Below are 15,903 nucleotides of genomic sequence, written 5' to 3' on the forward strand. Positions count from 1 at the left end.
TACTTTCCACACAAATAGATCGTACAATATACAATGTTCTTTCTCATCTCTGGCAATACTCTTAAAATACTGTTGGCCTTGAATACCCAGGGGTGAGATGTCCTCATGAGTGTAAACTCTGGAAATGTCCAATGCCCTTCACACACACACACACACACACACACACACACACACACACACGGCATAACATGCCCGTAGAACTTTTATGCATCCTCCCATATACTTTGAATAATTTATAGTGTAAATGGTAGGTAAACAGCTATTCTTTTATGTTGCTTAAAAAATAATGGCACTGAGTGTGGTGGCGCATGCCTTTAATCCTAGCACTCAGGAGGCAGAGGCAGGTGGATCTCTGTGGATTCAAGGCCTGCCTGGTCTACAAAACAAGTCCAGAGCTGCCAAGGCTACACACAGAAACCCTGTCTCAAAATACAAAAAACAAAACAAAACGAAGTCAAAATTAAAAAAAAAGAAAGAAAAGAATGGCAAGAAAAGGAAGTCTGCGCATGACTCGTCCAGGTACAACTTTTCTTCTCAGATATTTTCAATCTGAGACTGGCTGTCGGGGAATGTGTAAAGAATTGATTATATTCTTGTTTAATGAACCCTCTAGAACTTAATTTGTATAATGCACCCTATTTATTGGGACCGTCCTGTTACCAAGTGTATAGGTGTTTTCTATTTGGGCTTAAAATGTAACTCGTGCAAGGCTGAAATGAGGATGCATTCCCAGAAGCTGCTGGTTCCAAGGCTATGGTTACTCTCAGTTGTATTCAAGCTATGGTTTGCTCCTTAGTGTAAATAACTAGATAACAGCTTTCTCAAAGGGTTAAGTGAGTTGGAGGCTTCTAGTGTACAGAAAGCAGCTCTCAACGACTTTCCTTTTCCTGTACTTAGACAACAGCTTGGACTGTACCGATGGGCTCAGCTGATAACATCACTTGCTACCCAAGTGTGACAGCCTCAGTTTGATCCCAGGACCCACATGGTGGAAGACGAGAATGGACTCCTACAGGTTGTCCTCGGACCTCCACACATGTGGTATATGCGTGTACCCCCACTGGTGCCGTGTGTGTGTGTGTGTGTGTGTGTGTGTGTGTGTATGTGTTTCTTAGGGTTTCTACTATGAGGACAAAATACCATGATAAGCAACTTGGGGAGGGGGGGCCTATTTTGCTTACACTACCCTATCAGTCTCCATCACAGAAGGAAATCAGGACAGTAACTCAAGACAGGAACCTGGAGGCAGGAACTGATGCAGAGGCCATGGAGGGACACTGCTTACTGGTTTGCTCCCCACAGCTTGCTTAGCCTGCCCTATTATAGAACCCAGGACCAACAGCACAGATATGGCACCCCCCATGTGAGCTGGTCCTTTGCACATCTTTCATCAGTCAAGAAAATGCATCACAGGCTTGACTGAAGGCCAATCTGGTGGAGACATTTTTTTTCCCAAATGAGGTCCTCCTCCCTTCCAACATAACTCTAGCCTTTGTCAAGTAGACATGAAACTAGCCAGCACTACACACACACACACACACACACACACACACACACACACACACACTCATACACACACTCATGCAGGCACACATGCACGCATTACCATGGCTGACGACAGCATTGGCCATGAGCTCAACACACACAAAAATTCACAGAAAACTCTATATAGTACCACTTAAGCACTATTATTGGCTGTAACTAGCAAACTCTCAGGGGAGTATACAAATTTTTTTCCGGTGCTGGGGAGCAAAGTCAAAGGTTCATACATATTCACCGTTGTACCACCCCCAGTCCAAGAAGCTGAAATTTTGGCAGTAAATTAAATACTAACTTCTTGGATTAATAGAGTCGATTTTATTTGTCTAGAAGTTACATCCTAAATAAAAACACAATGCCCCAATCAAGGTAAATCTCCCAGTGTTCTCTTTTGTAAAAGTCTCGTTGCTCAACTCAAGTCATTCGTTTATTAATAAAAACCCATACAAGATTCAACTGTGGGCAAACTACTCCGAATTAAAGACATTTATAATCTGGACTTCTCTTTCAATTTAAGGAAACCTGTTGTGCCCTCAACCCTCTGAGGCACTTTTAAATGACCCAAAGTGGGTCATCTCAGAACGGAGTCCCCAAGTGTCCCGGCCTAGGAACCCCAGCCAGATCACAGCCTGGGGAAACTCCACGCAGGAGGCACGATCGCCCAGCCTGGACGCAGGAAGCCATTGCTATGCCCGGGCTGAGCAGCCTGGCCCCGAAGCACTCGGCCTCCAAGCAACCCCGCCTTAGGCCCGGGATCCCCGACGCTTAGCTCCGGTCAGGACCGAGCCATCCCTGTCCTCCTCCCGCCCGCAGCCAGCCGGCCGGGCCCCGAGGCTCAGCGCCGCGCCCCGCGAGGACCAGGCCGCGACCCCCCGCTCCCGCCGCGGAGCCCAGCACACAGCGCCGCGGGCGGCGGGGTCGGGGCGGAGGCCGGGGCGGGCGAGGAGGCCGGGCTGCGGCCGAGGCCCCAGGCGCGCTTCCGCCGGCCGCGCCGCGCACGCCGCGGTCCATGGGAGGCTTGGCCGGCGGGGGCGGGGGCCGCGCAGCCGGGGACTTTCAGGAACTGCAGGCGCGGGCGGCGGCGGGAGTCACCGAGCCGCGGGGGCCCGAGCGCCGAGAGCAGGGCTGAGGCGGAGCCGCCGCGCCGGGCCGCATCCGCAGCCGCCGCCGAGCCGCATCCGGAGCCGTTCTTCCCCGCCCGGCTAGGGCCGACGCTCCGCGGCGCGGGATACCAGCCGGCCCACCGGGGCCCCGGGCACCGCCCGCCATGGCCACCAAGGTGAGGGGCGCGCGGCGCAGGCCCGACCGGCCGTTCGGCTCCGCGGCGGCGTGAGGGAGGCCGGAGAACCCCGGCGGGTCGCTCTCGACTCGTTTTCACCCCCCACCCGCCCGCCCGAGACCGCCGCCTCGGGGACCGGAGCGGGGTCGCGCCGAGCGCTGGGGTCGGGTCTTCCCGGGCGGCGGCGGCCGCCGCTTTGCAAAGTTTGCACGTGAGCGGAGGCGGGCGCCCCGGGACGGAAAGTTCCCGCAGCCCGGGAGCCGCGGGCCCCCCGGAGGCTGCCGCACGTCGCCTGCCTTCCCTCCCTCCTCCGGACGGCGGCCCCGCGCGCGAGGGGGCCGAGCCCGGCGGGGAGGACGCTGCAGCCTCCGGGAGCCGCGCTCTGCGCCCGCTGCCTTCAAGTCTTTTTTTCCCCTCTTGTTTTGCTGTCTTTTTCGGTTTGAATGGGACGTTTTCGAAGTGAATCAACTATCAAGAGGGAAATGGCCCGTGCTTTTAGATTACGTGCTTGCTTGCGGGAGAAGAAAAAAAAATTAATAATAATAACAACATAAAAGGCCCAGGCCCGAACTGCTTAGTGGAACTTTGGTTCCTGCTTGGGAAATGGCCAGGAATTTTGCTTATTTTCTGTTACTGTTTGTGAGGTTAGCAGAACTGTATCTGAGACTGCAAAATTTTGTTTCTCCGGTTCCCTTTGTGAATGTGTGTGTGTGTGTGTGTGTGTGTATGTGTGTATGAGAGAGAGAGAGAGAGAGAGAGAGAGAGAGAGAGAGAGAGAGAGAGAGAGAGAGAGAGAGAGTCTGTGTGCGAGGTTTCAGTAGTAACTTGAAAGAGCCACGGGATAAGCCTGACGTGAGATGGGAAACCCAGTAGGTGAACTCTGGTCCGTCTGTGGTACGCTGAGTTTTGATTCTGTCACTTATACAAACATCAGCAATGTCTTTCCATATTTGCTTCTGAAGTGCATTAGCTACTTCTGGAGTGATGTAAACTTTTTTTTTTTTTTTAAGATGGGCATTTAGAGAAGGATCATTTAGAAAAGTGTTAAGTAATTTGGAAGATCAGAGCGCCAGTTTTATTTAGTCTGTTGAAGTTGGGGCCCATATAAATGCAGTGCCCGGAATCTGTCTAGGTGCAGTGTTTATTCTTTGGGAACCTGCTACTGTTACTGTTGAATTAATTGTCTTGTTAGTGTATCTAATAGTTAGATACTGCCCAATAGTGGACAGCTGTTGCTTGGTTTTTTATTAGATATGAAACTGGCCACTTTTTTTTAACGTGCTGCTTTTGTAACAAACGTTTCAGAAGTTGAAAATCCAAGTACATCGTTACCTTGCAAGCTTGACAGTGGTTTGACATAAACCTTATTCTAAAGAGGCCAGTTTGTAATATTTTTACCCATCTGAGGTGTGCGCGCCTACTTCAGCTTAGCAGCTAATGCATATATGCCCATATCGTAAAAAGTTCTATTTGATGGTGAAAAACAGCCGTGCTTGTACTGAGATTGTCCCGCCTGTGACCTCCTTGAACAACCTGTGCAAACCTCGCTTGCTGCCTTCTTATCTGCTCTGAAGGCAAATTCCAGGTCTCCTGGCTGTTGGTGCCCTTCCCTACTTCGTAATCACAGTTCCAGGTGGCGCACTGTCCCTTGTGGACTGGGTGACACACAAGTGCTGGCTGGGAAACCCTGGTTGGAAGGGAAGGCTTCTGCAGTTTCCTCAGCTTCCTATTCCCAGGTTCTTGGGTCAAACCAAGGTTTTACTTTTCATTTGTTCCCAGAGAGTAAGGTTGCCCCTGCTGCTTGCTGACCCAGCACACAGCACCTTCCCTTCCTTACAGCGGGAGTTTGATTTTTCTTCTTTCTTTTTTTCTTCCTGTAATCATGACTGAAGTCAGGTGCTCTTAGCAGGGAATAAAGATGATAACGTTTGTTTGTTTTCCAGACAGAGTTTCTCTGTGTGGCCTTGCCTGTCCTGGACTCGCTTTGTAGACCAGGCTGGCCCCAAACTCATAGAGATCTGCCTGCCTCTGCCTCTGTTGGGATTAAAGGCGTGCGTCACCACCACTCACTGGCGCTCAGGCTTTTGTTGTAAAAGCTAAGTGTTCAAAAATTAATACGTCATCTGGCTATTTGGGGTCGTTCAGGGAGAATTGCTTTACTTCTCTTCAGATACAGTTTTTGCCTTCGTTGTATTTTCTTGAACATACACTTATCTCTGAAGTCACATGATCTTCTAAAAAATTATCTTATGTGTATGGGTGTTTTGTCCGTACGTGTATCTGTGTACCACGTGCATTCCTGGTGGCCAAGGAGGTTAGAAAAGGACGCTGGAGCCTCTGGAACTGGAGTTAACTGACTCTCAGTAAGCAACCATGTCGGTGCTGGGAACCGAATCCTTTTCCTCTGGAAGAGCAGCCAGCACTTGTAACCACTGGGCCATCTCTCTAGCCCTGAATTCTCTTGACTTTTAACAGCTCTCGGTAAAGTCATAATAGAAAAAAGAACCTTGTAGAAAAACTTTAATTGGGCAGTTCTTCACTGCTAAAGACGATTAATCAGTAACCACACCTTTTAGAGGGATCATCTGGGCCTTACTTCTAATCTTTGCTCAGTAGGACGCTGAGCTCGGCTTAAGTGTGCAGACCGCTTAGTGTCCGGTCATGTCTCATTTAGCAAACACAGTGGCAGGCTGTGGGATTGTCTCCTAAGATAATGCCCTGACATAACCCTGCAGTGGATTTGAGTAAATGAGCTTATGTAAAAGATCAGGCCTTGACTTTTTTTTTTTTTTTTGTATATGTCAAAATGGACACAAAACCATTAATGGTAGTTGGCGTCTCTGTATGATAAGGTGCAAGTTCCCCACCGGGATTGGACTTTGCTAATGATGTGCATCCGTCTGCGCTTGCCTGGCCAGGCTGTAATAAAGTTCTCGGGGTGCCCCATTCCTACTGCCCCTTCTAGACTCAGTGTCTGATGTTACACAGCTCTTTGGTTGAATTAAATGAGTGTGGGGCATTAGAAATCTGGGTAGGAAATGACACTCTTTACTGCATAGATTCATGAGGACAGGGTTTTGTTTTGTTTTGTTTTGATTGGTTGGTTGGTTGATTAGTTGGTGTTTAGTTTTTTGAGGCAGGGTTTCTCTGTGTAGCCTTGGCTGTCCTGGACTCACTTTGTAGACCAGACTGGCCTCGAACTCACAAAGATCTGCCTGCCTCTGCCTCCCTGAGTGCTGGGATTATAGGCATGCGCCACTGCGCTCGGCTCATAGGAACTTTGCAATCTCTTCTGCAAAAAAAAACCAAACCAAAACACACACACACACAAAAACCTCTTTGTTTGAATAATAGAAATCCATATGTGAACCTTCTTAAGAATTAAAGTGAGGGGCTGAGGAGATTGCCTCAGATGAGACATGAGGACTCAAGTTCCAGAATCCAGGTTAAAAAAACAAAACAAACCACACCTGTATTTATAGTCCTGGGAAATCACTGCTGAGGCCCCCCTGGCCGGCCAGCCTGTCCAGGTCAGTGAGCTCCAGGTTCAGTGAAAATAAGATGGAGAACAAGAAGGGCAACCTATGTGACCTCTGTCCTCCGCCTCCACACACATGTGAACACACACACACACACACACACACACACACACACACACACACAAGACTCTTTTCTAGGTTTTTTGGTGCTGCGGTTGTTCTGTTTATTGAGAGTAGCCCTCACGGCTGGGAGCTCGCGCTGTATAGACCATGCTGACTGTTAATGCCCAGAGGTCTACAGGCTTCTGCTTCCCAAGTGCTGGGATTAAAGGCATGTGCCACCTTACCTAGCTGATTTTATAGTATTAAAAATAGTGTAGCAGATACTTCCCAATCACTTCTGTGTGACGGTGTTTTGTATGTCTGAAACACTTGTGCATGTTTGGTCAAAGGAAATTCTGTAACAATAGAAACAGGAAACGATTTTTAATAAAGGAGGAAGAGGTTGGAAAGCATAACAGTGTTTGCAAAGATGATTTTTACTGTGGCGTGCCTTTATATTAATTACCTGAAAATTAATTAATAGCTTGGCTTTAACTGATTAAAACTTGGTAGCTTTCAACAGGCTGTAGTAGTGTCTACTTATAATCCTAATTCTAGGGAAGTAGAGACAGGAGGGTCCAAGTTCAAGGCCACTCTGGGCGTTGGAGTGAGACCCTTGGCAGGAAAGCCCTGCAGGGGTGCAGATGCCGTTCCCTCTTCCTGGATTGCTGACCCATGTGCCTTCTCAGTGCTTGTGAGGTCATAGCCCAGAGCATCACTTCCCAAAAGCCTCTCATGTCATCTCCTGGTACAGGGTCCTGGCATCCTTCCCAGCTGCCAGTTACGTGTGCTTCCGTGACTGGTGGCTGCCTCTGTTAGGATGCTGGGGGGCCCCTGGAGGCTGGAGAGGTGTGTTTGCTTACCTCTGTGTCCCCCAGAGACAGTTTGGAAGAGCACAGTGATGTTCTAGTGGCGCCATGAGTCGTACGTTACAGCTTTAATAGAACAGTTCCTCTCCCACAGCAAGCTAACAACTGTCTCTTAAAATGCACATGCACAGTGCACAACATACCTCCAGTGTAGGTACTTAAAATACACATGCACAGGGTACAACATACCTCCAGTATAGGTACTTAAAATACACATGCACAGTGCACAACATACCTCCAGTGTAGGTACTTAAAATACACATGCACAGGGCACAACATACCTCCAGTATAGGTACTTAAAATACACATGCACAGTGCACAACATACCTCCAGTGTAGGTACTTAAAATACACATGCACAGTGCACAACATACCTCCAGTATAGGTACTTAAAATACACATGCACAGTGCACAACATACCTCCAGTGTAGGTACTTAAAATACACATGCACAGTGCACAACATACCTCCAGTATAGGTACTTAAAATACACATGCACAGTGCACAACATACCTCCAGTGTAGGTACTTAAAATACACATGCACAGTGCACAACATACCTCCAGTGTAGGTACTGGCGGTTTGGAAATACATTGATCTACTCACGGTTACATGAAAAGTTGACTGTTAGTGGGTTAAAGTAGCTGGAAGCAGCCTCATGCTTTGAGACTTATAAAGAGCTCTCCTTAACCGTGGTTCCTCAGCAGTGTGCTTAGCTTCCAAAAGCTTAAGGCTTTCTCCTTATCTCTTTGCTATTTCTAAGTAGCATTGATAGTGATTATTTGATAGCATTGATCAGGGAATCTGGTTGATAACCAATACTAGAAATTTGTGAGGAAGCAATTCATTTGTGTGTTTTCTATGTATAGAAAGGGTCTGTTAATTCTCTGTATGTATATAGTTAGCAAATGCCCACTTGTTAAATTTGCTGGTCACATCCACCTCCTTACTGATTCATAGTCTCTAGTGGTTGGTGGAAATACTGAAATGGTGGACTTTTGCAGAAGAGGAGCTGGAGGAGAGCTAGAGGACCGGGGGGCCTGCTACGACTTAATGTCTTCTGGATGTAATCGGGCACCTTGCCCAGGACATCTCAACAGTGTGGTTGCCTAAACAAAACCTGTGTAATGACCACACCTGTCAACATGCCAGTGGGGATGGAAATCTCACCAGGTGCCACCTCAGTGAAGAGCTCCAGGCATTCAGTGCTCCTGAGTGAGGGAGAGTCCAGGACTGTCTATGGATAAGACCCCGACTGGGCCGGGTGTGGTAGCGCATGCCTTTAATCCTAGCACAGGAGGCAGAGGGCAAGAGGATCATTGTGAGTTCAAGGCCAATCTGGTCTACAAAGTCCAGGACAGCCAAGGCTACACAGAGAAACCCTGTCTCGAAAAACAAAAACAAAAAACCAAAAAGAAAGACCCTGACTAGTTAGCCAGGCTGAAGTGGTCAGCTTTAAACATGTACATATGAGCCACAGTAAATGTACTGTAGTGATGGTGGTGGTGTGTGTGTGTGTGCACACACACACACGTGCGTGCTCATGTAAGTAACAATCATAATCACAGAAGAAGAAGTCTGATTCAGTGAGAGTGGGCGGGTTAGAGAAAGGAGAAAGGAGGGATGAAAATGTTATAAATATAGCATGCCTATATATGAAATTCTAAAAAAAATTATTTAAAAACTTAGTTAAAACCTAAGGAATCAATAAAATGGTGGTCGCAAACAAATTCTCTAAGCTTAATAGTTTCTTTCGGGTGGCTTAAACTTTTTCATCTTTATGAAGTGGCCTTCTGTTCCTAGTGATGCATTTTGTCCCCTTAAAGCTCTTTCTTCCAGCAGGGCCATGGCAGCATATGCCTTTAACCCCAGTCTCGGGAGGCAGAGACAGGTAGATCTCTATAAGTTCTAGGCCAGCCTGGTGTACAAAGCTAGTTCCGGGACAGCCAAGACTACACAAGGAAACCCTGCTTCAAAAACCAAAACCAAAACTAAACCAAAAACAAAACAAAACAACCCCCCACCACAAACAAACAGCCTATTTCTTCCACTGTTAATCTGCCTTCATTAGCTTTCACTTGGTAAATACTGGTTGAATTTTATCTTTTGATCCAAGCCATCTTTATAGCTAGAGATTTGTGTCTGCCCGTTGTGTTTCTTGTTATTTACCTGTTTCTGGCTACCATCTAACAGGCTGATTGAGGCTTAGCGCTGAGGGTTTGGAAGGTACACCTGCCTCCACCAGTCCCTAGCTTTTGGAGGGGTTTCTGTTCTATGTCTGCGTGCACGTGCATGCATGCGTACCCCGCCCCCCACACAGTGTTAAAGTCTGAAATCACTTAATATCTTACTTTTTCTGAATTTAGAAATGACCTAAAGATGCATAAGTGCAGTAATTTCCCCAGTACAGTTACTACTTAGTATCAAAGAAAATAGAAATTAGACATGTGCAAACTGTGTAGTTAATGATTATTTAGGTGTGCTTCCATTGTACCTCATCCTTGTGTACTCTGTTTTCTTACACTTCAGCCTTGGCCTCGGAAGTGCTGGAGTTAAACATGTGCACCCCCACGCCCAGCTTCGGCCCTTTCTTGAGGTAGTTTTTCTTCTGCTTAAAGTAAGCTGGAGCTCCCATTAAGGCTGGGTTGTTGTTGATGACTTGGTTGTTTTATGAGATGTACGTTCCCCGTCCATCAAAGATGGCTTTTAGGCGTGAGTTCTAGGCTGACGGTGCTTTGCTCAGCACAGTGAACCTGTTGTTCCTTAGCTTCCAGGGCCACTACTGGGAAGTCACAGGCCGCAGTGTTGTTTCCTCTACCTTTTGTTCAGACCCTGTCCACTGTGCTCTGAAGTCCCTTGCTGTGTCAGTGTGGATTTGTGTGCATAGCTGGGACTTAAGGGGTGTCCTGGCTTGTGCTCTAGCTTTAGAAATTCTGTTTGGTTCCGTTTAAATCTGCTTGATTACTCTTTAATATCTGATTCTTTACTTATGTTTTCACAGTTTCTGATCTGTTGGGGTTAGTAAGAGAAATCAAACTTAGTGTCTCTCTGCTCATCCTTTTCCGTGGTGCTTTGTTTTCTTCTGTTTTGCTAATTTATTTTTCCCTTGGAACTTAATCTCCGTGGATTCTGAGGTTAACACTAAAATTGTGTTTCTTGGGCAGAATTCGTGTTTGTTTATCACAGTCCCCTGGAGACACCTCATCCTTGGAGTCATCTTCTTTTTATTTGCTTCCTTTTTGCTTATTTTTCCAGCTATGTCAGACAGTGTAGACACGTGCCCAGATCTCAGGAGGAATCCCTTCCTTTCCCCTGCTCCACACCTGTGGCCGGTCATTTCCGTGCTGTCCCCTTCTCTCTTCCTCTCTTGGGTCCTTTTGCAGCGTCAGCTGGTCCCTGGCAGGGCTTTCTCTCTTACTTCCCTGACTCCATCAGGCCCAAGTGCAGTTCAGATCAGGGCTTGGCGGGTCCAGGATGAAGTTCTGCTTCGCATGAGTACTTCTCCCTGGGTTTTCCTGCATTTACTCCCTTTTGGCGTTTTCCCGAGCCTTTCCTTTGTGCTGACTCAGCAGCGTATCTTACAGGGCCTTTTGCTTGAGAAATGTATTGCAGTTTGTTGTTCCAGTCTGGTGGTGGCTCAAGTATTAGGTTGCCATGCGTGCTGGAATAGAAGCCAAGTCCGAGTGTCTGGGGAGCACACTGGAGCGAGGAGGGGAGCAGCGCACAAGCTGTGTGCATCTCATCTCTGGGGACATTTGAGCATAGATGAAACTAGAGTTACTGCCAAGCTTCCAGAATTGTATATTGTGTGCATTTCCCAACTTCCCAATTGGTCATTAAAACCATGATGTTTTTACCCTCCTAACTCATTTTTAAATGTTATAAATAATAGTATTTAGGGATGCTAGGTCCATTGACTCAGTTTTTCTAGCTTACTTTTAACATCTGAACAGCGAATCATATGTTTATTGTTTGAAGAGGCAGTGCTCATCGAGTCAGAGTGCTTCCATGAGGAACAGTGTTCAGTAAATGAGACATGCTGAAGCTGAGGCCATTTAAAGTGCTCTTTAATAGAGTGCCCTGCCTTGCAGGACAGGAAGTGTACATCAGAGAAGGCACAGCATCTAGTGTCCCTGGTCTGGCTTTAAAGTTTATTCAGTGCATGTCATTCTAGGCCATGCCTAGGACCCAGGAAAGAGCACGTGCTGGACAGATAGTTCAGTGCCCTGGCTTATTCCAAGTTCCCTATGGACACAGTAGTGCTGTTTAGGAACGGGTAAAGTTAGTGTTCTCTTTTTTGTTCCCAGGTAAGCAGTTTCCTTAAAATGTTTCATATACTGTCCTTGGTTTGCAGTATTAGAAGTTATTCTAGGGAGAGGGTTCTCAGCCAGGGCATTTTCAGATCTCTACAGCATTTACAGGCCACATCTTTCCATTTTCAATATTGTAGCTCAGATATGTATAATGTTACAGTAGTACACAGACTCACTTAAAATACTATTAGCTTCTTTTTCTGTTGCTGTGATAAAATGTCTTGGCAAAAGCAACTCCAAGGTTTATTTCAGCTCACAATTGAAGGATGCAGTTCATCACAGCAGAGTAAAAAAGCCACAGGAACTTGAAGCAGATGCTCACATCCCTTCTGTAACTGTGAAACAAAGAGAGAGAGAGATGGATGCTTGTGCAGCTTTCTCCTTTCTATACAATTCTAGATCCCAGCCTAGGGAATGGTGCCGCCCACAGTAGGCCAGTCTTCTCACCTACAGAGATAGTCCCCATAGGCTTGCCCAAAGGCTAATCCTAACCTAACCTAATTTCTTACAGGTGTGCCAGGAGGCCTGCCTTCTAGGTGATTCTAGATCCTGCCAAGATGACAGCACAAACCATCACAAAGACATCATAATACCTTTTAGTATGACATGTTTCTCAGTGCGTTGTACGTTAACATAATGCTGTTATATGAGGGCAGTGTGTTCACACAATGAAGTTTGAGATTGCTGCCGTCCTCTGCAGTAACTGTAGCCATTTCATAAAAGTTTGAGATTTCCTTTGAATTTTGTATATAGGAAACAAAAGGATAAGTTTATTGTCTTTAAGATATATTGCACTAATAACCATGTGAGTTAGAAGACCAGTGGTAGACTAGCATGGAGATGAGGAGCCTGGGTTCAAATCCCAGGCGAGCCTAGTTAGTGTGATGCAGAATAATCCTGCAGGCTCACTTTCCTCCTCTGCAAAGTGTCTAAGACCGAATGGATTCAGTGTGAATTCTGCACAGCCCAGATGGGCAAAATGAAGAAGTATATTGATAAATAAAACTACTTTTCTACAAAAGCATACAATAGATGTCCTGCTTTCACTAGGACAGCTGAACTATATATAATCTGTCCAACCCCAGAGCTAATCATAAGCCTGAAGTGCCTGTAGCTGGCCTTGAAAGTAAGACCTTGTCTTGCCTTCCAGGCCCCTCAACCCTCAAGGGGCTCGCTCTTTAGTTTGTACTCCTTAAGCTGAGAACTTCAGTCCACCTCCCTCCTATATCTGAGGGCCTGCCAGCCATTTGTTGGTTTTTTGCCCTTTGGGGCATGCAGATCTCTGCATGGCTCCATACTTTCGGAGCTGTCGGCCAGTTGCCTGTTTGGATGCTAGAGGCCAGTTGTAGGTTTTCCTGTCTGGGTCTCACCATTGTGCCTGGATGCCTGTCTGTTCTCCACTGCCTTTGCCGATAGCCCCAGCTGCCTTTCCAGCCTTTGGAAGTTTCCGGAGGAGGCAGAGAGAAGGGCTTTGTGCTTTCTCTCTGTTGCAGGATTCTCACAGGCATTTCCTGTCTAGGTTTAGGGGCTGTAGAATCCCAGACTAGAAAGACTGCTTTGTCACATCTTTCAAGATAGTGGCAAGATGAGTGTCAAAGAGGAGAGGAGGAGGAAGAAAACCACTAAAGATCCAAAGCAACATCACCAAAGAATTACCTCTACCACTTGATCTCAGGAACTAAGTGAAAATTCCCCCCAGTGCGCTTGCCAATGACTGTAGCAAGAAACCGTTGTTATGGGTGGACTGTGGTATTGCATAGTATCGTCAGCACAGAACATAACACAGGATTCATACACCCAGTTAGCAACCACATTGAGTCTAGTGTGGTCCTAGCATTTGGGCTGTAGAGGCAGGGAGATCAGAAGTTCAAGGTCATCTTTTGCTAAGTAGTGAGTTCCTGGCGATATTTGTCTCATACAAACAGACAGACAGATACTGAATTAATACTTTTCTTAATACGAAGAACAGAGTCATATTCTTGGACCAAAGAATGTTGAAATGTGAAGAATATAGCATCTAAGAAAACAAATTTTCAAACCACTGGCCTCAGGGGGCTGGAAAGATGGCTCAGTGATTAAGAGTGCTGGCTGTTCTTCCAGAAGACCAGGGTTCAATTCCCAGCACTCACGTGGCAGCTCACAACTGTCTATAACTCTCCAAGAAATTTGAGAGCCCCACACAGACACACTTATAGGCAAAGCACAAATGCAAAGCAAAGAAAGCCCCTGCCCTCGGGACTTTTCTCCCGTGGAATTCACCTTCCAATGGAGATGGGCCGGATGAGTGAGGTGAGAGCTAACAAGGTGAGTGAGGAGAGAGGGGCTGACATGGGAGAACACGTGTGAAGAGGTGAGTGTGTTGCACAGTGGGAGATATAGTGGTCAGTGAGGTCTCATAGGAAGGTGACAAGTAGAGACCTGAAGGGAGGAGTGGTCCTGTCATTCAGATTTCTAAGGAAAGGTGTTATCCTCAGATGTGCATTTCTGGCCAGTGCCCAAAAATGAGGCCCAGAATTGTCCCAGACAAGTCAGCAGGGAGCTGTAGGCCATGGCTGAGCCTTGCATTGATTGGCGCTGTGAAAGTGTCGGAGGGTTTTCGGCACACCCAGGTGACTGGCTCCCTTGCTTCTTCTTGAGCTTGCCTTTGTTTGTCAGAGATAACTGTGGGAGTTGACTGTGTTGTTCACTTTGATACTGGATTGAACCCTTTAATTCCTTCTTAAAACATAATTGGCTTTATCTAGTATGATCATTGCTGTGTTTAGGCCGATCAGTGAGCGTCAGAAGAGCCGGGGAGGATCTTACCGGGCACGTGCCTTGAATGTCCCAGTCAGTTAAAAGAGTCTTGAAGGAAATAAGAATATATCTAATATGCTGAATCTGAAACGCAGATAGAAGCTTTTGGACCCCATGCCCTGGACATGTAGATGCACATAGCCCACCTTGACCTGATAGCCAGGCTGGCCCTGTCATCCTGACCTCACTGGGGCCCACCCATATAAGAAGTAAAGGATTTCCACACCGCCACAACACCCGGCATCACTTAGGCCTGGCTGTATTCCTCTTGGTGAGCATCGCTGCTCCTGGTTAACTCCCGAAGCCTCCAGCCATCAACAGAGCAGGGGGAGCAGCTGGAGACCCGGGAACTGGGTCAGACTGTTCCCCTGTGCTGAGAGGAAATGACATCATCCTGGCTGTGGATTTTGAGAGTCAATGAATCTTTGTTCTTCCGTGGATTGTTCAGTGATTTTTGTTTGTTTGTTGGAAACGTGTTAATGGAGTTTCATAAAACCTCAGTGCCTATGAGTCGTTAATATATTATCCAAACATTTTGCCATACTTGAGTATTTTTTTATTGTAGCTATTTGTAAAAAAAAAATTCAAACATAGGCCAAAGTAGAATGGTACAGTGAACCCTCATAGACTGCCTTCCAGCCCCAGTGGTCAGCTCCGGGCAATTTCTTTTAGTCCTCTTTACCATATTTTCATTTTTTTTCCAAGACAGGGTTTCTCTGTCTTGAGAGATATGTGTAGCTCTATCCCATATTTTACCCTTCCCCCATTATTTTGAAGAAATTTCAGGTGTGTGTATGTGTATGTGTGTGTGTGTGTGTGTGTGTGTGTGTGTGTGTGTGTGTGTATTGCACATAGTAACCCGCTAACTCCAATGCACTTAACAAAATCTTCATGAGATAAGGCTGTTCTTAACCCTTGGTGCAGAGCTCAGGTGGGTGCTGAGGAGAGTGAGAAGAGCAAGGGGGATTACAGCTGAGGTGGGAGACGGGCCTGGTGGCCCACCTCTGCGTGCTGCCTGAACTTGTTTACAGGACTGATGGATGTACACGAGGAAGGGGAAGCACTGCACACCTCAGTTAACCGACTGTACGAGTGTCCGTCTGTCTGCCTGAGTGTCTGTCTGTCCGCCATTCCCCAGCATCTCCCCTTTGAAGACATTCCCATGGTGGCCACTCTTCAAGGGCTCTGTTTGTATAACCCGCATCCGTAGCACATTGCCTACAGCTTCCGTTTTAGCTTGTTGTAAGGAACTTGAATGTGCAGGCAATTTCAAATCATTGTGAGCACAGCAGCCTCAATTTTCCAAGCTTACTATCCTCCCATCTTCCTGTTGTCTCAGTTATACTTAGGGAGCTTTTTAGCAACTTACCTTAAGGTTCCTTAAATTGTTGTACTTAGATTTTGAAAGTTACTTTTTTCACTCATTTCATCATCTTGTGCATAGCTTGTGCATAATTCAGCTGCATAGCTCGGTACTGAGCGCAGGTGATAAACTAGCTTAGAAACCAGCCCCACTGCTCTTTGTAAGC

The 15,903-nt window shown here is 46.8% G+C and overlaps 1 protein-coding gene across 1 annotated transcript in view; it reads left to right on the forward strand.

The window, feature by feature from the left end:
* Positions 1-1,898: 1,898 nt before the first annotated feature.
* Positions 1,899-15,903, forward strand: part of SNX9 (sorting nexin 9) — a 93,661-nt gene continuing 79,656 nt past the window's right edge. Inside the window, 3 exon segments of the mRNA XM_084777438.1 lie at positions 1,899-2,640; positions 2,642-2,708; positions 2,711-2,818. Coding sequence (XP_084633564.1) covers positions 2,549-2,640; positions 2,642-2,708; positions 2,711-2,818 — 267 coding nt within the window. The 5' untranslated portion in view covers positions 1,899-2,548.

Source organism: Acomys minous (genome assembly GCF_964271855.1).
Source record: "Acomys minous genome assembly, chromosome: 3".
Lineage (NCBI taxonomy): Eukaryota > Metazoa > Chordata > Mammalia > Rodentia > Muridae > Acomys > Acomys minous.